Raw genomic sequence first — 22,828 nt, forward strand, 5'->3', positions numbered from 1 at the left:
AACTCACTCACCTCCTTTTAAAGCGTTTTTTTTTTTTTTTTTTTTTTTTAAATCAGATTCACTTCTTTGTTCAAACCTGCTGAATGTTCATGTTGAAGTTTTCGATCGATCCCAGAGAGGCGACTGTCACTTTAACTGTTTTCAGAGAAAAGAAGAACTCATTTGTAGTTGGTTTTTTTAGGCACTAACTAGAGAATGCAGTTCCAGAAGAAAATGCAGTGTGAATGCTGAAAGCTGAAATCAGTTGCTGAAAGCCTCAATTATCTGAAAACTTAGCTGCCAGATATTTATGAGATAACAGCGAGAAGACAATAAGCCGTTTCCCCAGTCTTGATGCTAAGCTAACCGTTTCCTGCACTGATTTTTGTAATTCACGCTCCGCAACAAAACAAAAATATTTTTGAATTTATAACGTGGCAGAGTCACTTTAACCGTTTTCAGAAAGAAGAGGAAAGAGCTGATTTGTAGTTATTTTGAATTTTTGTTGTTGTTGTTGTTGTTGTCTAACCCGTGCCGTTACATCCGCTCACAACTACAAAACGGATTCCTGGAAAAAAAAAAAAAAAATGAAGTGTGAATGCTGAAACACGAGCTAAAACAAACTTAAAAATGAAGAATCAAACACTAAAAGCTGAAAACTATCAAACGGGATGTGGCTCATCTCAACTAACCAGAACCTTTTCAGTTCACAAGAAAACTTTACTTTGTTTGTTTGGTTTTTTTTTTTACATGAAAATCACATTTTCAGGTTTGTTTTTTTCTGGTCCTTAACTTTGAAATTGCGCTCCCAACGTTCCAAAAAAAAAAAAAGATTTTCTAAAGCTATAATTCCCGTCATGACTCTGAACTCGCTGAGGCGTAAAAGAGATGCTGTCATACGTGACTAATTCCTCCGCTTCCTTCTTAAACATTAACAGTTTACTCACAGCAGCTCGTTTGATGTAAACTGTGTACAGGTTCTGTAGCCGCTCGCGCAAATACAGCCGAGGCCGATAAAAGAAACTTCCGCGTGACCGTCGCACCGCCGATCGCAGTTGTGCGAAAACTGCACCACGGAACAAGATTTATCTTTGCATCAGCAGTCGCAGGCAAATGATGCAGTATGCAAACGTCCGCCGCAGCTCGAGGTTTTTTTTTTTTTAATTATTATTATTATTATTTATATCCGAGTGTGCACCCTCGCACACAAAAAGCCTGCAACTCGACGACAATTTTGGGTTCCCGATTAAATCTTTTGTTTACCAAATGCCGAAAAATGGGAGCCCCGAATATATTCGATTTTATTATAGAGTGTTGGACTCGGGCTCGTGCTAGTACAAAGCCAATATGTGTCAGCCCCCAGTCCTGCGTGTTCTTTAATGAGGCAATAGGAGAAGATGTCGGGCTTCAAGATATTTATTTGACAGCAACAGAACAATCAGTTTACAGAGCTCTGGGTCCAGACTGTGTTTCCCTGACGACAACAAAGTGTGTGTCAGTTCACGAAGTCTGAAGTCTGACCTCCTGACTCTCCCTGACCCAGTCTTCTGATAGTACAGAAAACCCCCCAAAAAAAATCATGTATGGTGATGTGTCCTTTGTTGATTGGTCGAGGTGGGGGTCTTGCCTTGTGGGGACGTGTTTGTTCAGGTCAGTAACTTGTTCCTGTTTTATGACTTGGAAGAGATAAGAAAGACAAAAGATCAAACCAGCGGTCGTGCCATCAACCGTTACCGCCCGGTAACGGCCTGTGGCCTTGTTATTATGCGCATCAGCATGCTGACCCCATGCTGACCCCAACAGGATCGCTGACCTCAGCAGAAACAGCCCGTTGCATAGCCTGAGGATTAATAGTTGATTAATACGAGATTGCACATAAGAAATGTAATATGGAATACATATATTGTATTGTTGTAAACATAGCCTAGCACAGAATCGCACAAGAGGCAGAAAAAGGCAGCAAAAAAAAAAAACAACTCACATTTGAGGAGCTGTAACCGCTGAAGGTTTAGCGGTAAGGCTCCAAATGACTAAAAATGAGAATAGTCATTCAAATGTGTGATTAATATTCATGATTAACGATTAATGTATCTCCCTCTTTTCATGATAGTCGCATGTGCTGCCTTTGAAACACCTGAGAGTTTAAGTTAGTCTTGAGATGAGAGATGCAATTTTCACACGTTTTCACTGCAGTTTCACTTAAATCACTTACACAGTGAAGTGACCTGTATTTAACACTACTATGTAAAAAAAAAAAAAAAACTCAATTTCATAGGGTTATATATGTATATGCAACTATTTATAATTATTTAGTATTCATTAACAATACGAATATATTACATGTATATGTGACATACTACCCTTTTGAAATCCAGGCGGAAATTTACTGTAAAAGTAGAACAAATGTCTCAAAAGTTGTTCTTTTAAAAAGTACGTTAAACATTTTGAGCAACGGCGGGAAACGGCGAGCCTGCTTCTGTGTGAAGGAAACGAACTCTGAAGCTCGATGTTCAAGCATAAAAAGGCTAAATGTGTTTTTTTAAAACTTGAATTAACATGTTTGCCGACGGTTTCCTCCTGCTCCCACTCTTTGTGCTAAGCCAAGCTGGCTAGCTCCTGGCTGACGCTTCGTATTTATCTTGCAGATAAACGCGTGACATCAGTCGTTTCAGCTAACTCTCGGGCAAAAAGACAAAACGAGTATATTTCCCAAATTATTCCTTGACGTGCCGTGCAGGAGTTTCTTTCCCGCCAAAACATAAAACAAAACAAACCACACTGTGAGTCATCGGGCATTTGCAGAACATGTCTTGTTTGTTGGGTTTGGTTTTGGTAGGAAATTATCTCTATTGCTTTCACCATGACGGGTTGATTGTTCTTGTTAAATAGAAATTAACTTCTGAAATGATTAACGACATTTCTTTTAAAACTCATTGCTGAAATATGAAACGCAACCACAAAGAAACCAAAAAACTCACAGAATCACATGAAGAAATGGTTCGTTTAATAAAAAAAAAAAAAAAAAAAAACATTTATGGACAATAATCTGAGTTCCAGCTGTTAAACTGATGAAAAAGGTGTACTGGGAAGTAGTTTGGTTGGTATTTCACCTGCTTTAAAAGTTCAAGTGAACGCTGATAGCTGTTAAATGAACCCAGTGTGGTGTCATGTGTCCAACCCTTTGACAAAAAAAAAAAAAAGCATTAGCAGGAAAGAAGAGTGAGAGAATAAAAGAGGAAGCGAGAGGAGGAGCCAGCCGAGGGTTGTGAGTTGGGTTTGGAGGTCAGATTGAGAGGAGGAGGAGGGCGCTTCCTGAGTTGAGCTGTTACTGTTTGCTGTGTGTGTGTGTGTGTGTGTGTGTGTGTGTGGGGAGGGTTTTCTCTGCTTTCACCACTCTTATCAAACTATGGACTAAACCTGCACAGACCTCTTTTCTCTTTTCAAAGGTTTTGAGCCACATTTGAAGGTAAGAAATACCTTTTTTTTTTTTAATTATTATTATTTCTTCTTCTTCCTCTTGTGTCCTCTTATTGACACATTTCCTTCACGCTCCTTGCTTTACATAAGCAGCTGTGCAGGCCGACGTTTGGGTGTGAAGTCGTCATTCAGCTGTTCTGTATGAGACAAATCAGCAGAACTCCATACAAAAAAACAACAAAAAAAGACTCATTTTTACAACCAGCAACTTGTGACTGTGAGTTTTCTCGGCCTGTTTTTGCAACCGAAACTTACACGGCATTAAAACCAGAAAGTCTTTCTGTAGATGGATTTTTATTTTTTTTATTGTTATTATTAAAACACATCATCAAAGTGCTGAGGAGGTCTGAAATGTGTGGTATGCAGCCGAGCCCGTCAGGTCCCTGCATGTGAAAAGACGACCAATAGAGCCGTGATACTCGCCTTCTTTCTCCTCCCTTATGTTGCTTTGCTGAATTCTTTTGTGCTGAAGTAAAAAGGGACTGACAACGTTTCCAGCAATGAGGATGCATATTTGCCAAGATTAATATCAGACTGTACTGTTCCCGGTTTTCAGCTGAATTGGGTGCCAGGAACAAAAAAAAAAAAAAAGTCGTTTCCCAGAAGTCAACATTTCTTTTGGTATGATTGCGTTAATTCTTGGGGCCACAATTCTGCTGCTGACTTGACCTCCGCTGGGTGTAACTGATAGTTCCTCCTTTTGCACCGAGGCTATAAAACAAAAACAACTGTAGGAAACCAGCGCTTTGTGCTGTTAAACGCAAAGATAAGTGTTTTATAATCTTGCAGAAGCACTCCAGCGAGGAATGTGAATTATTTGATGCCTGTCGGCCTTTAATGATGAAAACCTTCAGTAAGGCACGTTTGCACCCAGTTTGCTTAAAAAATTTTTTTTAAAAAAAAGCAGGTGTTGAGTCGTGATGTATGGAAGGCCTTTAGTGCCACAATTTGCCTAAATGGCTTTCCAAAAAGAAAAGCGAAAAGCTTTTTGTGTCACTTCCTTGAAACTTACCCTATTTATAAGCACCAGTCCTTTAACTCTACTTGCAAAATGATTTGACGCTGGAATGAAGAGAAACTTCAGCTTTTTTTTTCTTCTTTTTTTTGTCAAGCCCAAAAAAGTACCCCTGAGTTTTCGCCTGGAAAAAAAAAAAAAGAAAAGTGCTTCCCCCAAAATATCTGTTCCTGTTTATTCCAACATCGAATACTTTTGGGAGTACAGAACTACAGGAACAGAAAATAACTATAAGAACTACAGGCCTTACTGAAAGTTTTTCATCATTAAAGGCCGACAGGCATCAAATAATTCACATTCCTCACTGGAGTGCTTCTGCAACATTATAAAACACTGTTATCTTTGCGTTTAACAGCACAAAGCGCTGGTTTGAAATGTTGACTTCTGGGAAACGACTTTTTTTTTTTTTTGTTCCTGGCACCAATTCAGCTGAAAACCGGGAACAGTACAGAGTCTGATATTAATCTTCATAAATATATATATATATGGAAGGCCTTTAGTGCCACAATTTGCCTAAATGGCTTTCCAAAAAGCCATATATATATATATATATATATATATAGGCCTATTTTTTTTATTTTAAAGATGGTGCGCTGATGTTAGCAGAACTTATGAGGTGTACTCCAAATGCTAACGTTTTCATTATTATCCCGCAGCCCAGAGAAAGTTCTTGAATGGATTGCACTTCCTCCTTTCTGCAGTAGCATTTCCAGAGTAGATCATTTGAATATCATGTTTGAAGATACAAAAAAAAAAAAATTCCCATGAGTCAGCGTTTAGCAGATAAACGCAGCATAACTTTCACTATCAAAGGGTTGCAATCTTTATCCCGTCAGGCTGCAGCTGTTTTAATGTTTACAAGTCATAAATCTGAACATGGTTTTCCCTCCAGCGCTCTTGCGCAAGAAGAAATAACCCACCAACTATTTCATACACTCTTACTTCGCTGTCAGAGACACCCCGCCGAATTCCAGTTGTGCTATAAAAGCCTTGTAAGTGTTTATTTAGTGAGACCAGCCTCGTTGGTGTTGGCGTGGGCGTTTCGGCCACGTTGACCGACCGACGGTTTGGTAACAGAAAGACGGGAAGTTATTGCGGTAAAACTTCTAAATGACGACATAGTGACAGAAAAAGATCACAGAGAGATATAAAACGACTAAAAAGAGACTCAAAACCACTACGACCTGCGTCCAGATCAGCTCTGTGGACCGGTTCGGACATTCATGGTTACCAGATGATGAATCCTGCGCTGTCGGCAGGTTCAGACTCAAATATCTCGGCGGCTTTTTTATGGATCGGCGCAACATTTGGTGCAAACATTAATAATCTTCAGAGGATGAAGCTGACTGAATTTGGTCAACTCTTGACTTTTTCTTCCTTCGCGATTTGTCCTGAATTTAGTTTGTGACGAAACATCTGTTGGAACTAATGACATTCCTGTCAGCTTGGCATTAACCTTTCAAATAAAGACGTCCTCTGTTGTGTCTCTCTCTCTCTCTCTCTCTCTCTCTCTCTCTCTCGCTCTCTGCAGATGAGCGACCAAGACAGCAGCAGCACCTCCGCCTCCCAGACGGAGGGAGAGCTCGAGGGAGAGCTGGACGAGGAGCTGGACGGGGACGGACACGAGGGAGGACGGGACAGCCCGGCTCAAAGTCTGTCCGGCTTCTCGTCCTCCCTGCGCGCCGTCATCCGCATCAAGCAGAAGTACCAGGCCATGAAGAAGCGGCGGCAGGAGATGGAGATGGCGCTGGGGGGAGCCCTGGACACCGCCGGAGTCCCGATGCGCACCAGCCCCAAAATCTTCACCTTCGACGGACTCACGCCGTCCGCCTTCCCCGTCCCTCAGAGGAAGAAGAGGAGGAGGAGGAAACGCGTGATGTTCCCCACCGGTAGAGGGTGCCGGGCCCCGCCGAGGCAGGAGCGCAGCCGGGCCAAGTACTGCCTCTACCTGCTGTTCGCCATCGTCTTCGTTCAGGTGAATTAATTACGAGCATCACTGCAGTCTCGGGTAGAGGAACACGACAAAGTTAATGCTGATGTACTGAAGCGCTCGTGGCGAGAGTATTTCAAAAATCTTTTGCAGCCGATTGAAGCTGATGAAGACGTTTTTTTCTGAACTGATGAAGAATCTGACTCATTTTAAAACAGCCAAAAGTTCAAATGCCAAATCGATTTCACTTAATTACGTTTTTATTATCCAACTTTTATAACTTTTTTAAATGTGAAATTTGATGTTTTATTTTGGCGGAGTCCACAGCGGCATGACTGTTTCCTGCCGTGTTTAACAGCCAATCGAAGAAGACGTAGAGCTGATTGATTTTAGTCTTTGAGTTTTAGTTAGAAAAAAGGAGCAGTCGAAAACGACCACAGAGAGACACAGAATGACCCTTAAAGCACCCAAAACCACTACGACTACCACAACGAGACACAAAACGACTACAAAGATCCCCAAAAATGACCATAAAGAGACGGACGGGGATCATAAAGACTTTTGGATTATGAATCCGTAACGATTTGATTTCTTTACCGTCACAGGTTAGACTGCTTTTGTCTCCCGGCTCCTCTGTGACCAGTGAGCTCGCTTGGTTTAAATATAGACTGAAGTGTTTGTGCACGTGTTCGGTCACGTCCGCGTTCCTCCACACTATAAATTCAGTGTCGATGTCATTCAGCAGAATCCGGTTCCTCCAGACGTGACTGTATTATTACCGTCACATGTTCCTGCAGCGTGACGAAGGCTTTATTTTTCACTTTCAAGCGTAAATACTTTAGGTAGGTAGGTAGGTATTTACTTTATTAATCCCCGAGGAGAAATTTTTTCGCTACAGCAGCATACAGAAGCAACCATCTTTAAATGGGGGTTTTTCCGGTTGGCGCTGAGTGGAAACGATCTGCAGTTGTTCACCTTCGCCATCTGAGATTTAATGTTTCTGAAAACAAATCGGAAAACAAGCTATACAATTGTATTTGTTTTCTTTGTAATTTTGACGTAGCAGTTAACTTCAGGAAATGTTCGTGTGTTCAAGTTCGCCTCCATGTTTGTTGAAGGATTAAAAAAAAAAAAAAAAAAAAAAAAAATGTTTGATGTGTTATTCAAAAGTTAAATTACTTTGTCGGACATTCTTAAAATCTCTCATCGGAAAACAATCCAGAATCTGTGATCAGATTTTAAACTTTTCAAACCTTCAGAAGTTCACAGTTTCTTGTGTCTTTTGCTGCGTTCAAATGGAACGAGTGGTTGAGTGGTGAGAACATGTTTGTCAGGCAACGGCAACACGGATGGCGTCTAGAAGCCACAAATGCTAACGATTTAGCGAGCTAGCAGATGACTAAAGTAATGCAGAAAATGCTAAATAAGAGAGAAAATGAGTCCATCGGGAATGTCGATCTTTTCCTCAGATGTATTATTAAATTAAAAAGAAAAACTCTGCATGACTAAAGTAACAATATATCAACTTATCATTCAATGAAAAGAGAAAATCAACGACTTCCACCATTTCTGTAAACGTCAGCAAACGTCACAATTCGTGAACCAGAAAATTCCAAGCGATGCCAGTTGTGAATGCACGACTGTGTTTATATCACAGGCTGAATATAAAAGGGTTCGTAGCTTCGGGCTCTGAAAAGTGAGGCCAATGCGGAAATGCCATAAACTGCAATACCACCGAGTGCCACCGGAGGTCGGCTTCAAAAAGCCTCCGGCTCCATAGACTCCCATTCAACTTCTCTCATCAAATACAAAGTCAATAAATGTTTTCCACTAGTTATCTTGGTGTCGTTAGCTAAAGTCACTCCTTCTTATTAGTTTTCTGGAGGTCCATCTGAAAATAATCCGTCATTAATTAGAGAATAAGCTTCAAAAAGACCTGTTTTTGGGGGCACGTGTCTGTTTGATTGACAGGCCTGTGGTGCAGTCAGGTGTTCGCTCTAAGTGGGCGGGGCTTAGTGTGCTCTGGTTTCCAGTCGGAATGAGTCAGATCCACCGCTCGCTCCTTCCCCAGCTGGTGGTCACGTCCTGCTCCAAACATCTCCGAACTGACAAGATGAGTGACGAGTGACGGACAAAATCCGAACTCGAGGCTTCATAACGTTCACAAACCAACGGGCGACGTCACTGCTGGTTGCCGCTCGGTTTGAGGGCAGCAAAACAGGAGTAGGAGAAGTGACATATTCAATGGCGCGGGACTATTTAAGTATTTGTATCTGCTCGCTCTGTATCGTCATGTTCTTGACGTCTGTGACTCGTTCCCGTCCAGGTGTACAACGCCATCGAGAACCTGGACGACCACGTGCTCCGATACGACCTGGAGGGGCTGGAGAAGACGCTGAGGAGGGAGGTGTTTGGCCAGCAGGGGGCGGTGGAGGGTCTGCTGTCCCACCTGAGGGACTACCTGTCCACGTACGTCCACAACAAGCCCCTGGTGGTGTCCGTGCACGGCCCCAGCGGCGTCGGCAAGTCCCACCTGGGGCGCCTGCTGGCCGGACACTTCCGCTCGGTGGTGGGCGAGACGCTGGTGCTGCAGTACTACGTCCTCCACCACTGCCCGCAGGAGGCCGACGCCCTGCTGTGCGCCGGCGACCTCGCCGCCCTCGTCTCGGGCATGGTGGAGCGAGCCGAGGAGGAGGAGAAGATCCCGCTCTTCATCTTCGACGAGACCGAGCACATGCACGCCGAGATCCTGGACGCGCTGCGGCAGCTGGTGGCCTCCAAGCGGTCCAACGAGTACCAGAACGCCATCTACCTGTTCCTGAGCAACCTGGGCCACGCGCACATCACCAAGCACATGCTGCACAACTCCTCGAGCATTTCCATGGCGATGACGGCGTCCGGTCGCCAAAGCAACCTCGTGAAGGAGCTGGCGCCGGTGCTGCGCGGCGCCCTGGCCGAGCTCCACCCGCTGTGGGCCGAGGCCGACATCCTAACTCTGGGCCTTCTGGAGAAGGGTCACGTGATGGAGTGCTTCCTGGACGAGATGTCCCGCGAGGGGTTCTACCCGGATCTCGCCGGCATCGAGAGGCTGGCGGGGGAGATCGATTACTACCCCCCGCCGTCGGGGGGTGCGAGTACTCCCAGACGGGCTGCAAGCAAGTCGTGGCGAAGGTCAACCTGCTGTGAAAAGCGCTCCGCGGGAAATGCTTCACGTTCTTTTGTGAAACCATGAAGAGGAAAAAAAAAACAAAAAACAAGCGAGTCGTGAGCGAGTTCACGCCTTTACGAAAACTTGAATGACGCAACAGAAGCTTTCCGGAGAAGTTTCTTCAGCGCGGCGAGGGGAAAAAAAAAAAGAAAAAAACTTTCTCCAGACGAACGAGGATGTTCGAGGCCGCGGTGAGAAACGACGCGAGTCCTGCGAAGAGAGACGGTTCTTAAAGCGTCGGTTCACCCCAAATTGCATCCTCTCACGTCCACTCGTGTCTCCGTGCAGATTCTTGTTAGTTTTACGTGTCCGGGTTTAAAGATAACGATGAAGATGTTCCAAAAACCTGTGAAAACAATTGTACTCCTTCAGATTTGATCTACAAAGACGCTCTTCTGTTGTCTTTTGTTTGGTTTTTTTCCCCCCCGACTGAAATATGTCAGCAACAGTTACACCGAATGTAATCAAAGTTCGTACAGACGTTCGCGGTCCCCCCCCTCCCCCGAGGACGAACCACGATGACACTAGTGAAACCCTCGACATTTAGTCCGGTGTCAGACTGATCTCCCGTGGAGTGGAACATCCGGATCCGGTCCCGACACCCGCGGCTGCCGGACACCCGGATCCTCCGCCGTCGGCAAGTTCAGGCTGAAATATCTCCACAGCGTTCGAAATGGGTCGGTGCAACTTTCGGTGCGGTCGTTAATAGTCCTCAGAGGATGCGGACGCGTCCAAATGTCAAAACGTTTTGGGTTTTTTTTTAGCTTCCGCCCCAGATTAAGCGGAGGGGGAATGAAATGACCTTTTTTTTTTTTTTTTTTTTTTTTTTTTTTTGCAAAGATCACATCGTTTGGATTCGTCGGAAGTAGCGGACTACTTTATATTTGAGGTCGATTTGGGTGAACTGCTCCTTTTAAGATGAGACGTATTACGCAACTAGCAGCTCAGCCCGATGTGAACGGTGATTTAAAAAAAAAAAAAAAAAAAAAAAGAACCTCCTGGAGACGGGCGAGACTAATAAAACGTTCATTTATCCGGGGGGGGGGGGAGTTTGGGATATTTACAGCGGTTTGGTTACCGACGCTTCGTTTTCTTGCCGCCCGCCACGGGTCGGCGGAAGCTCGTAAACCAGCGGCTCGCAAGCGGGCCCGAACCGCACCGGCCTTACCGGACGCCTCTCCCCCCGGTCCGACAATATTCGGCTTCCCTCGACCAGTTTATTTATTCCGTAGATATTTTTTTTTTTTGTTGCATGAAACAATTACTGTACGTATGCACATCTGAGGAAGTCAGCGCAGACTTTGCGCCGGCGAGAGTTAACGAGTCGTGGTGAATGTTCGGTTATGTTTTCAGTTCCAAATATTTTCTCATCATTTAAAACTTTTACGTGTCGTGAGCTCCTGGAAATTAAAAAGACAACATTTAAACACTGAAGCTGTCGGATTCTTCTTGGATGCGACACCCCCCCCCCCCCCTCCGCCCCGCCCCGTGGCGACGAAACACCAGCGTCTCACGTCAAGTTTTTAATTTGATGAAAAGAGAATAAATCTTAAAGGGATAGTTGGCTAGTTTTGGAGATAGTTCAGCATTTCAGCCGTCGCCGTCTTGTTTTTTTTTTTTTTTAAGAGAGCCAGAAGTAACCATATTTGGATGAGCTGGAGGCGGAGCAAGGGGCGGATCGGAGAACACCGCGCCCCGCCCGTCTGTACCGGCAAACCTGACTGCAACCCCCGGGCTTGTCAATCAAATAGACACGCCCCCCCCCCCCCCCCCCCCCCCAAACATACTGATTTTTGAGTCCTAATATCTAATGAATGCTGGAACTATTTTCAGATGGACCGCGAGAACATGAATACTGATAGGTTTTGTATTTCAGGAGAGAAGTTGATGCTTTTTCAATGGGAGTTTATTGGAGACAAAGATTTTTTTTTTTTTTTTTTAAAGCCGGTCCCTAGTGGCCCCGGGTGGTATTTCACTTCGGCAATTTTTATATACACAATATATTTACTTTGTAAAACTAGAAATTCTCTTACACCACTCTACGGTTTTAGGACAGAATAACTACTACGCGTTTCTGGTTTTAATGATTGAGCTTCATACGCGCCAACAGGTGGATTTTCTTTCCTCCGGACAGATCCACGCTGATCCGTTTCCCTCTACTTCCAAGTCTTTATGCTAAGCTAAGCGAACCGGCTGCTAACTTCAGCCTCACGCGGACGTGACCGTGGAATACATTTACGTTGGCGAGTCCGCGAGAGTTTTCTCCGCGGGCGGCGTTTGGTCCACGGCACCCCCGGAGCGGACCTCCGGAGGAAGACTTCAGACGGCGGTTAAAGCTCCGGAAAGTACCGGTAAGCGTTTGCAGAGGAAGGAATGACATTTATCACACGTTTGTTTTTCCAAATTTGGTATTTTTATTATGATAATTCCTTTAGTTTACATTGGAAAAAAAAAAAATGAGGTACTGTGTCTAAGTGTCAAAGAAAATGAATGAGCCTTATAACTATGACATCACAATTAGATGGAAAACAAAACCCAAAAAAGAAACACACTGTGATGGAATGATAACCAGAGAGAGAGAGAGAGAGAGAGACGGGACGGTGGCGTGGGGACGCACCGCCCTCGGTTTGTCCTGTCTGGTGTTTGGACCGGAAGTCACTCGGAGGGACGAGCAGCTGTGTTTCGTTTTCGGATCTGAGGGAAGGTTTTTTTTTGTTGTTGTTGTTGTTGTTGTTGTTTTTTTTCGAGAAAGCGATCGCCGACAGCAAAGAGACGCGGTCCCCGAGCGGCGCGAGGAAACCGAGACGGTTACCGAGCGGGTCGCCCCGACGTCCTCGCCGGAGACGGATAGATGAAAACAACACGGTAGAAATGCAAACTAACTAACGTGAGCGACCGGAAGATTCCACTACGTTGGTTTCACCTACCGAACACCCCCCCCCCAAAAAAAAAAAAAAAAAAAAAAAAAAAGGATGAAGAGATCATTTAGGAGCATCTGCTACGATATCCTTCGTTCGGCCCGAAGCGGGGCTCCCGCCTTCGCCTCTCGACCTTTTAACCTTCGGAGAGTGTGTTGCATCAAAACACCGACATGGATTAAACGGTCCACGGAGTTTAAACAACACAACCGATACAAAAGGAAAACAAACCAGACACTGCGCACCATTTTTTTTTTTTTTTTTTTTTTTTATAACCGAGCTCGAAGCTCCGCGTCCACGTTTTCTTTTCTTTCTCGCATGCTTTTTGGGGGAACGCCTTAACGAGCTACACGTTTACACCGACGACTACTTGGTCCAACACCGACACGGGGATGGGGGGGGGGGGGGAGGATCACTTCATAAAAACGGGCTTTCGACCTCCCGACTTCCTCTGACGGGGAGTTCGGACGTGACGACGCCGAGACTCGACCGTTACCGTCAGAGATGGTCATTGCGATGGGGAGGGCGGGGGGCCGGGGGAAGCGAGGGGGGCGGGGGGGGGCCTACATGATGGTGGTTGTGGTGGAGGAGGGGGAGCAGAAGACTGAGTGCTGATGTGGGCTTTTGTTCTTCTTCTTCTTCGTTGGTGGGTCTCCCCGTTTACGCCTCGAGCTCGAAGCCCATGCCGACTTTGTGTCCTCCGGCGTTGAAGTTCTTCCCGTCGATGAGGGCGGAGAGGGTCACCTTGATGCCTGCAGAGACACGACGACCACGACAGGTCGGAATAGTTTCAAAAAATAAAGTGATTTTTTTTTTTTTTAAATGAGGTTATAAAAGCAAAAAAAAAAAAAAAACAGTTTTTGCCACAAATAGTAGACGTAGAAAACCTTCCTGCTGCCTCCTCCAGGAAGCTCAGGAACTATTTCGCTGGTGTCAGCAGTGATGTCGTCACCCTTACGTGACTCGTTCGTAAGCGCTCGTATTGTAACCGCCGGCGTAAAGACGCAGCGAGGAAATAAAACGTGAGCGGGCGTTTTGATCCGCTCCCCGTTGGCCCGGTTAAAGTTCCTGCATCACACCGCTATTGCAGCATCGCGACTTCCTGTACGGGTTTCAAATTAAAAGCCCTCTACCGTTTCAGTCGGCAGACACCCTCCGCTTCTTTTTAACGAGGCTTTTATTCTGAAACATTTGCTGGAACGCGTTGAAGACTTCAGAGGAGTCGTTCAGAATGACCTTTCAGAACAGAAGGATTGTTTTGTTCTGTTGACTTTGTTAAATTAAAGCACAAATCGCTTCGAAATAACCACGTACGGCTGTACGTCTGTCTTTGTGTTATAGGAAAAAATAAGGACTATTAAAAGCATATTTGTAAGGTGGATGGTGGATGATAAAAAGCAAATTTATTATGTTTCATGAAAAAGTCACCGAAAAGCTGGAAGTGCAAAGCAGATTTCGGGGCCGTCTTTGGAAGAAAAAAAAAAAAAAAAAAAAAAAAAAAAAAATCGGTGAATTGTTCTCGGGAAAAGAAAACGGAAGGAGACTCCGGACCGTGTTTTAAATCACCGGGGAGTAAGTTGCGTAACCTACCTGGCCTCAGGCTCTGGGTGTAGCCGACTCCGATCAGACTGGCGTTGTTCACTTTGGCCTGCGGGGGGGAGGAGGGGGAGGGGGGAGGGGAGGGGGACGAAACGGGAAACGACGTGAGACACGGCGGCTTCACGGCGGGAGTCGGGATTAAAACGTCACTCACAGACAGAGAGGCGTCTTTGTCCAGCTTGTATTTGGCGGCGATGCCGAAGCGAGTGTTGTTGCTGCCGGCGGTCCAGGCCAGAGTCACCGCCGTCTCCAGCTCGTCGTTCACCTTCTGGTAGATGGAGCCGCCGAACTCCGTCCCGTCGTTGCTGGGGAGAGGGACGCGGTTATTTATTGATTCGACGCCGGACAAACGGGTGGGGTCGCGACGTTTGAACGACCGCCTCCTTTACATTAAGATTGGTCATTCGGGGTGTCTCCGCGCCTCCGCCCCCCCCCCCCACCCACCCACCCGTGATACAAAACCATGGTTTTGACTGAAATATGAATGGCGTAGAAAGGAATAATAATAATAATAAAAATAATAAAGAAAATACGGAAGAGCATTGAAGTCACAAAAGATGAACTATTTACGGAGACCTCATTTTGTAATTACCGGGACAAATCTCATAATTCGGAGAAAACTAATGAAAACAAAAATAATGTGCAACAGACTTAATGGTGGAACTGGACTGCAGGACTTCCTCGGGGATACGAGTGTCATTCAAACATTTCTGCCACTGACTTTGTTACCTGCTGAACAATATTTGTTGACGCCAATTTTATTAGAATGCGATTTAAAAAAAATTAAAAATTTTTTTTTAAAAAAGGACATTTTTATTTTGGTACAAATCTTTAGTTTTCATGCCGTTTAGAGGGGGAGAGTGCAACCCAGGTTTTTTTGTAGTTGCAATTTACCGATGTTCCCTAAACGCCTCGCACGCAAACTATTGCTCGACGCTCCACTTTACAGATGTTCCCTAAACGCCTCGCATGTTGTCAGTAGAAACTTGCTCGGCGACTCCGTACGAAGACGCCAAAACTCGCATATATGTGGCCAATTTATTTATTTATTTATTTTTTAAAGAGTGAAATGTGATATTTTAATGTTGAACAAAACGTATATTTCTTTTTTTTTTTTTTTTTTTGTGAGCGGCAGAAGTCGACACGTTTAAACTTGTGAAACCACTCACACGTTGGTGTGCAGCTGGAAGTCTCCGGCCCGGTATCCGAGGGCGAAGTTGTTCTGGGCCAGTTTGGATTTGGCCGTGTCGAAGGCCGTCTGGTAGCCGGCCAGCCAGCCTTCGTAGCCCAACACAGCGGCGCCGTGGATGATGGGACCCTCGAAGTCGACGTCGCAGCCCAGGTTCACGAAGTCGCGCTTGTAGCCGGTCTTCAGCTTGCCGCTCTTCTTGCTGAGGGAGTGGGTTGAAAAAGGTCAGAGGTCAGAGGTCAGACTCTCTCGTGTGTTTGTGATGCCCCGTGGTTTTACTTACTGTAGGTCGTAATAATAATAATAATAATAATAATAATAATGATTATACACCTCGTCTTTTACAGCACTTTTCAAAACGGTACAAAGTGTTTTACATGGAGGAAACGGATTCAAACGTTTTAAGCATCGAATAAAAACTACAAATCGGGGATTAAAAATCGTAATCGGGAAAAAAAAAAATCCAGGTAAAGATAAAAGACAACAAAAGTCATCATTAAAAGGGTGTAAATAATAAATACAAATTTAAAATAGCTTACATTTGATCAAATACTAATTAAAGACAAATATGAAGTAAAAAAAAAAAAAGGAGAAAACTGCTTCTAAAAAGGACTTTTTATGCCGCTAGAAGAAGTGTAAAGATTGATTTAAATTATTAACAAAAGAGTCCGAGCTCCCGTCCGCCAAGCCTGAACCAGAGTGTCACGCTCATTACATGAAGTTTCTTACAGTTATTCGAACTAAACAAAAACAAAACAACAACAAAAAAAAAAAATCCAGACTCACCCTGTGTTCGGTACAAAAGACATATCCAGGGCGACCTTCAGTCCCTGGGTGAGCTGCGGGCGAAAGGGAAGCGACCGTTTTTTACACCAGCGAGACTCTCGCAAGTGAAATCGGACCGGATTTTAAAACCGCCAAACACGCCGTACCTGGTCCTCCACGGTGACCTCGGTCGCCAGCGTGTTGTCCGTGTTCCACTTCTGGTTGAAGGTCAGGCCCAGCTCCTTCATCTTGTACTTGGTCTCCAGGCTGCCGGAGGCCTTTCCCGTGTCTGTGTTACTGGAGCCGGACGTGTTGAACTCCTGACGGCGGGACGGGGAGGGAGGGGGGGGGGGGATAGGACGGCGGCGTCAGTACGGAAGCCCAACAGTGTCAAAATAATCGACCACAAACAGTCAGTGTCGGCGGGGGGGGGGGGAGAAGAGAAAAAGAAAACTGTGCCGACAACAAACTTGAGATTAAATTTAGTTAGTCATAAAAAAAAAAAAAAAAATTCAAAATAAGGACAAATCGGTGGCGTCGTACACAACAAATGAATAAATACAGCAACACGGAGACAAGCAGACGCCCTCGAGACGCGAACCCGCGCGAGAGAGCACAAACACAGGAGATGGACCAGAAATGGACAGGGGGAAAAAAAAACAAAAAACACAACGATGAACCCAATTAGGACCCGACAGGAATTGTATTTCGGTCCGGACCGAAGGGGGAGGGGGGGGGGGGGGGGGGGGGGGGGGTCCGGAGAGCCGAGCCGCAGCGAAGCGCGTCGTCGAAGCAGCCGATTTAACTGGGAGTTTAAAAAAAAAAAAAAAGGACAACGTGGTATTTTGCATCCGAGTCGTGATTTTAAAATGTGCCGACGCGCCCGTTTTAAACCTGCGGCCGCTTCGGTTCGACTTTCTCCTGGTTTACGTTCTTCCGTTTCTGGAGGACGTCCCGGCGTCGGGCGAAGTGGCCCGAACTGCAATTCGCGAGCGCGAACTTAATTTATCTGCGTGAAAATGCCGGATATTGAACGCGAGTTTTATTTGAAAAAAAAAATAAAAAAAAAAATAAATATATATATATATATATATATATTTATTTCAAACATCCTATTTGCATTTATCCAGTAAGAAAACGGTTCGCTTTGTAAACTACTTCAATTGGCCTGAAATGTACAGCTTGTAAATCATTTGTTTTATTCATTCCAAAACAACATAAGCGCTCGCAAACGAAACGTTTCCGATTTATAACTCCTGTTCCCCCGGAGGTGGAGAAACGAGGGAATTCCCCGGGGGAGAAGACCATTTCTTTTTTCCTCTATTTTCTGGTATTTCATAGACTTTTATTTTTTTTTTTTTTTTTAGCCTCGAACGGAAGAATTAGACAAACTCGAGAGAACATCTGCACAGAGAAACGAAAACAAAAAGCGATGAGACGGGTGTTGGTGCTCTGGGGATGAACGACAATTTAATAAACCCGAGATGACGACAGAAAAACGGCAAAGCGAAGAAGAAGAAGAAGAAGAAGAAGAAGAAGAAGAAGAAGAAGAAGAAGAAAAAAAAACAGGACAGAAACCAACGTGGAAATGATCTCGTCTCCGTCTCAGCGGACGGGGCCGAGCGGCTCCGACGCCGATCTTACCATCTACGTTAGAGCGTGAGCGGTCCGGGACGGGGGGAGGTTTGGGGGGGGAGGTGGGTGGGGAGGGGCGTCGGCAGCGGCGTCGGCAGCGGCAGCGGCAGCATGGAGACAGAGCAGGGGTTAAGAACAAAGGGGGGGGGGGGGGCGGCAAGAGAGAGGCAGACACGTTTCTCTACGACAGGTCGGGCAGCCCGGAAACCTCGGAGCTCAAGAGCGACAGCGGCAGTTTCAGTTATTGCAGTTAAAACAGGAAACAGGTATTTGGAAGCGACACCTATATTCCCGAGCGGGTCCGTTTTGCCGGTTGGAGGTCGGCAGCGTGAAAGGAAAACGGACCGCACAGGGAAAAGAGGGTTAAAAAAAAAAAACAAAAAAAAAAAAAAGAAGAGAAAAGACAGAAGGTGTCCTCACCACTCCGCTCTGTGATTTGGTCTTGAGGTCCAGCTTCACGATGCCGAAGCCTGTTGGATGAGATGAGACGGTTGTGATCAAAAGATGAAGTGAAATTGCAGATTTAGGTTTTTTTATGACAAATTGTTTTGGTTTTTTTTTTTAAACATTTTCTTTCGTCAGGACCCCCGACTCAATCTTGTGTTGTCGTTCCCCGGCCCGACTTGTTATTTATCATCCGCTTATAGCTTTTCCGAATTGTGGCGAAAGCGGACACGGGGCGATCGTAACAATTTAAGTACAAATGCAGATTTTTTTTTTAATTTTTTTTTTGCACCGAAATCTTCTACAAACTCTGTGTGTAGATATGGTGTTAGAACATTTCACATCCTCTTAAAAAGCACTGAGCGTGCACCATTTTATTGTGGAGAGCATTTGACTGACTCGGTAACTTTTCCCAGTTGAAATGTTGCCGTTGTTCCACCAGCTGACTTCTTCAATAAGTTTTGCCTTTAAGCTTTTTTTTTGGGTGTTTTAAAAAAAAAAAAAAAAAAAAAAAAAAAATTTAGCTGTTCCACATTTTTTGGGAAAATTTTACACGGACAAAGTGTCAAAATGGTCAAAAATGAAGCGCAAATGCAGATTTTTTTTTTTTTTTTTTCATGATCTAATGTTGTCGTTATTCACCAGATTTCTTCAGCAACTTTTTTTTAAAGCTTTTTTTTTTTTTTTTTGGCGTTATTTCTGCTTTAGTTATTCCAAATTTGGGGAACATTTTTTTTTTTACAAAGGTACGGTCATAGTAATTGTTCCAAAAAAAAAAAAAAGAAGTTTGTGACCCCCTAAACCTCATCAGATAAATGCACCTACACCATCATCTGCTCTGAATTGTGTCCATATTGATCATATCTCCATCTAAACACCACCCAAAAAAAAAATATAATAATAATAATAAAAAAATGTGCATTTACTTTTCTGGATGCCCTTTCAATACATTACATCATTTCATCTTTGTTGGCTTGTTTGTATTTCAGCCACCCGCAGACGGTTTCCTGTTCCCATTATCTGAACACTGGATAAAGACTCTTAGGAGTTTGTCGCGGTGGAACGGCAGGTTTTCGACCGGCCGCCGTGCTTCGAGGATTCCTGACGGTTAATAATTTACCCCGGGGGGGGGGATTAAAAAAAAAAAAAAAAAAAAAAACGCGACTCACCGTAGCCCTTGCTGAATATGTCCTTGGCGGCCTTGCCGAGGTCTGAGTATGATGGAGGGACAGCCATTGTGCTGCAAAACACAAAGTCAAGAGATTATTATTATTGGTTTTTTTTGTTGTTGTTGTTGTTGTTGTTGTTGTTGTTGTAAACTGCCAGGTCGAAGCCGCAGACTTTACGAGACACCGGACGACGCGCGTTCATTATTCTGCTCGGGCGTTTCGACATCCCGAATGAGCCGGTGTCGGGAAGCAACCAGTTAGATGGAATTAAATTACAAAATAAACACAATCGTAATCAGTTACTGAGGGGGGTCGGGGGGGGGGGGGGGGGATACAAGATTTGACCTCCTGTCGTAAAAACTTAAAGCCCCTACAGCTCCGCTGTACGCTTCGTTTGCGAGGAAATGTGTCGTTCACCTGCAGCCGCTGTTTAAAATGCGGGTGACCTCGGCTTCAGAAAGAGGTCAGCTGTGACGAGGTGGTTTGGTTTCAAAAAGATATAAATCGGAACAAATCATGGGTAACGCGATCGGGTTTTTTTTTTTTAACCGTTACGTTCGCGCGGCTGTATCATAACCACAACTCGTATTTTCCTGCGTGTTCTCGAAACGAACGGCGAACACGCTTGTCTGTATTTTGCGGCGTATCATCGCGGTATTATTTCATTATCGCCCGCCTCCGTTGGTCGCGCTTTCAAATCAACGCATTTCAATCTAAATTGGACGTTGAGCTGAAGAGCCTTTCATGAAAGTTTGACGCCAACCGAGTGCTGAGTTTTGTTGCGGTTTTTACACGGATGATGTCGTTTTGTTGTTGTTGTTGTTTTTTTTGGGGGGGGGGGGAGAGGGGGGGGGACTTTTTCCGCTTCACTGGCAAGTAATTAAACGTAATAAGCTACTTTGAAGTCATTGAAAACACGTAGATAAAACATTTTAACAGGGTAACCTGCTAATCTGTGGCTTATTACATTTAAAGAGTAACCTCCCCGTAATGAGGCTCCTAATGAGGCTGCGGGTGTTCCCGGAGACGGCCTCGCACTGTCTCTGGATCCCCGGAGGGGATTATGGAGGCTGTTAAAAAAAAAGTCCGGCAAATAAGTGTGACTCACTTCAACAAAAGAAAAATTAAAAAAAAAAAAATACATTTCACTGCATATTATCAGAAGAGTGCAGAGGAGCAGACCCGGAGGAACAAAAGGCTGCAGAGGAAAGGAGTCTTTTATAGTAATAAACCCACACTGTTACAGCTGGTTTAAATAGTTGAAGACAGGAGTGTTTTCTGCTGTTAATATATATATATATATATATAAAAATAAAAAAAAAGGTTGGTGCAGGTCTTATTTTGGGGACAAAGGACAACAGATGGACAGAGAGATGGAGGAGGTGGGGGGGGCGGAGGGGGGGGGGGGTTTGACAGCCAGCTAATGAGTGCACGCAAGGACTTGAGACTTAAACATAAGACACACACGGCCTGTTTAAAAAAGCTCAGCCTACTAAATGCGCGACAGGATCTCCGGGTCTGCTCTATAACGCCGTGACACCGGAGGATTAAAGTGTGCGTTACAAAGATGGACATCATGACGTAACGCGGCGCCGCTAGCTTCACCCGCTATTACGAGCTAGCCTGGGTGTCGCGCTAACCTTGGGTGGGAAGGCGCAATAGCTAAAAATTATTATTATTTTTTTTTTAAAAGCTCCCTGCGGTGGGTTTTAAAAAAAAAAAAAAAAAAAAAAAGTCGGCGTGGCGGCCCGTTTACCTTCTTTACCGGCGCAGCAGAGGTGTTTTGCACGTGGGGAGTCTGCGGAGCCCGGAGCGTCCCTGGCGCGTGGATGCCGCTGAGTTTGAAAGCCTTTTTTTTTTTTATTTTTTTTTTTTAGCGTTAGCGCCGTCTGTAACGGGACACAGGGCACAATGAAGGAGACCCGCCACGGCGCATGCGCGGTATCGTGAGAACGGCGGCCAAAGAGTCGGTGCGGAAAGCGCAAGAGAGAAATCCGACGTCCCGCTGTCGAGCGGTTTCGCGAACGAAGGGGAGCGAAAAAACAAAATATCGTCAGACGGCCTCGATCTCACGTTGTTTAAAGCGGGGGGGTGGCGTTGTAGACAACTAGGAAGAGTCGAAGCGTGTGTTACTTCACTGTAGGAATTACAGTGTTTACGGAAATGAGCTTTTTAGTCGTTAAAACGCCGTGAGCTTTCGTAGTAAAACAGCGGGCAAGAAAAACTATGAGAGATTATTTAATTTAAGAGACGGATTCAGCCAAAAGGAATAAACTTTTCCCGATTTTTTTTTTTTTTTTTTTTTTTTTCTAATTCGGTTTTATTTACATAGCGTCAAAACTCTAGACAAGCTATCCCAGGGCACTCCAGGCAAGATTTATTTGTTCAGCACCTTTCATACCTCCAGGCTTTACAGAATGCAATTAAAAAAAACATGATAAAAACGATTAAAGCAAGTCAATAAAAGTAGGCACAATTAAAACCACCCTGGAAATACAATAATAATAATTTTAAAAAAACAATCAGAAACACATTTGTCAATTAAACGTAGTGATAAACAGATAGTCAGTTTAACATAGTAAAGGATCTTACAAGGTTACAAAGAGGAACCCAACAATTCGCACGAGTCATAGCTGGGAGGAAAAAAAACCGTGTTTGGCCCTTATTAGACTTTGCTTTGTTGTATTATGTTACATGATTGTTGTTAAGAAAGACATTTGAAGCTACAGGCATGTCAGAAATAATATACTTACCTTGGAAAAATTTTACCAAACATTTTGCAGACGCAGTGACATCTAATGGATTCATTTTAGCATAACATACCTAAAGCAAACGGGAGGGCAAGTTCAACGCATTTTTCAATAAGATAAAGGGACTCAAAAAGAGACCTAAGCTACCTATCAAAACACTCTGAAACAAAAGCCAACTGCAGTTGTTGTTTTTTTACCACAAAATGTTCTTGCTTTAATGTATACATAAAAAGTAAAAAAAAACGTTAAAAAAACAATGAATTTAACATCTGTAATTCGTAGACATGAGTTCTACCTCTGTTCCTCTTGTAATGTTTTGTATCGTAACTTTGCTGCCTTTTAGGTAAAAAAAAAACCTACAAAATGTGCTCTACCAAATGGTTCAGAATATAAATAGCAGATTAGTATATTAGTGTATTAAATTAGTAAACTCAAATTTGGGCAGTATTCCAGCTCATTTATTAACGTTTCTCTAAATACATTTTTTTTTATTAGTGAATTATTTTGAACCCTTTGACGTTCTGCTCAACCGTTCTGTAGTGCACATTTATTAATGTCAGTTTATATAATAGTAGATTTATACAGAAAAGTGGCTACGTTTCTAAATTGTATTATTAAAGTTAATTAAACCACCTTCGCATCCTGTTTTTTTTTTATTAGTAGTATTATCTTTTAAAAATTTTACAATCGGAAAAATTTGCGGTCCCCCTCAAGTTTCGCTTCGCCCCTGCTGCGATGTGAGAAACGGCG

The 22,828-nt window shown here is 44.1% G+C and overlaps 2 protein-coding genes across 3 annotated transcripts; one reads left to right on the forward strand and one right to left on the reverse strand.

Moving 5' to 3' along the window:
* The first annotated feature begins 2,444 nt into the window (after positions 1-2,444).
* Positions 2,445-11,043, forward strand: tor4aa (torsin family 4, member Aa). Its single transcript, XM_069165921.1, is given in 4 exon segments — positions 2,445-3,445; positions 6,003-6,446; positions 8,728-9,513; positions 9,516-11,043. Coding segments are annotated over 3 exon segments (1,302 nt in total). The 5' UTR covers positions 2,445-3,445; the 3' UTR covers positions 9,588-11,043.
* Positions 11,044-11,999: 956 nt separating this feature from the next.
* Positions 12,000-21,263, reverse strand: LOC138208199 (voltage-dependent anion-selective channel protein 2). Of its 2 annotated transcripts, XM_069165932.1 has the most exons (9): positions 21,085-21,263; positions 19,329-19,399; positions 18,136-18,185; positions 16,248-16,400; positions 16,102-16,154; positions 15,296-15,517; positions 14,281-14,431; positions 14,118-14,175; positions 12,000-13,279 (listed from the first exon to the last, which is right to left on the reverse strand). In XM_069165932.1, exons 2-9 carry the CDS (start codon positions 19,393-19,395, stop codon positions 13,188-13,190), a joined length of 846 nt encoding a protein of 281 aa, XP_069022033.1. In that variant the 5' UTR covers positions 19,396-19,399; positions 21,085-21,263; the 3' UTR covers positions 12,000-13,187. The 2 variants fall into 2 exon arrangements, with proteins under 2 accessions (XP_069022033.1, XP_069022041.1); XM_069165940.1 differs by lacking the exons at positions 18,136-18,185; positions 19,329-19,399; positions 21,085-21,263 and adding an exon at positions 17,725-18,069.
* Between the last annotated feature and the right edge of the window lie 1,565 nt (positions 21,264-22,828).

The sequence above is a fragment of the Embiotoca jacksoni genome, unplaced genomic scaffold (genome assembly GCF_022577435.1).
Source record: "Embiotoca jacksoni isolate LCO1_2020_lvr unplaced genomic scaffold, fEmbJac1.0.p SCAF_10, whole genome shotgun sequence".
NCBI classification, from domain to species: domain Eukaryota; kingdom Metazoa; phylum Chordata; class Actinopteri; family Embiotocidae; genus Embiotoca; species Embiotoca jacksoni.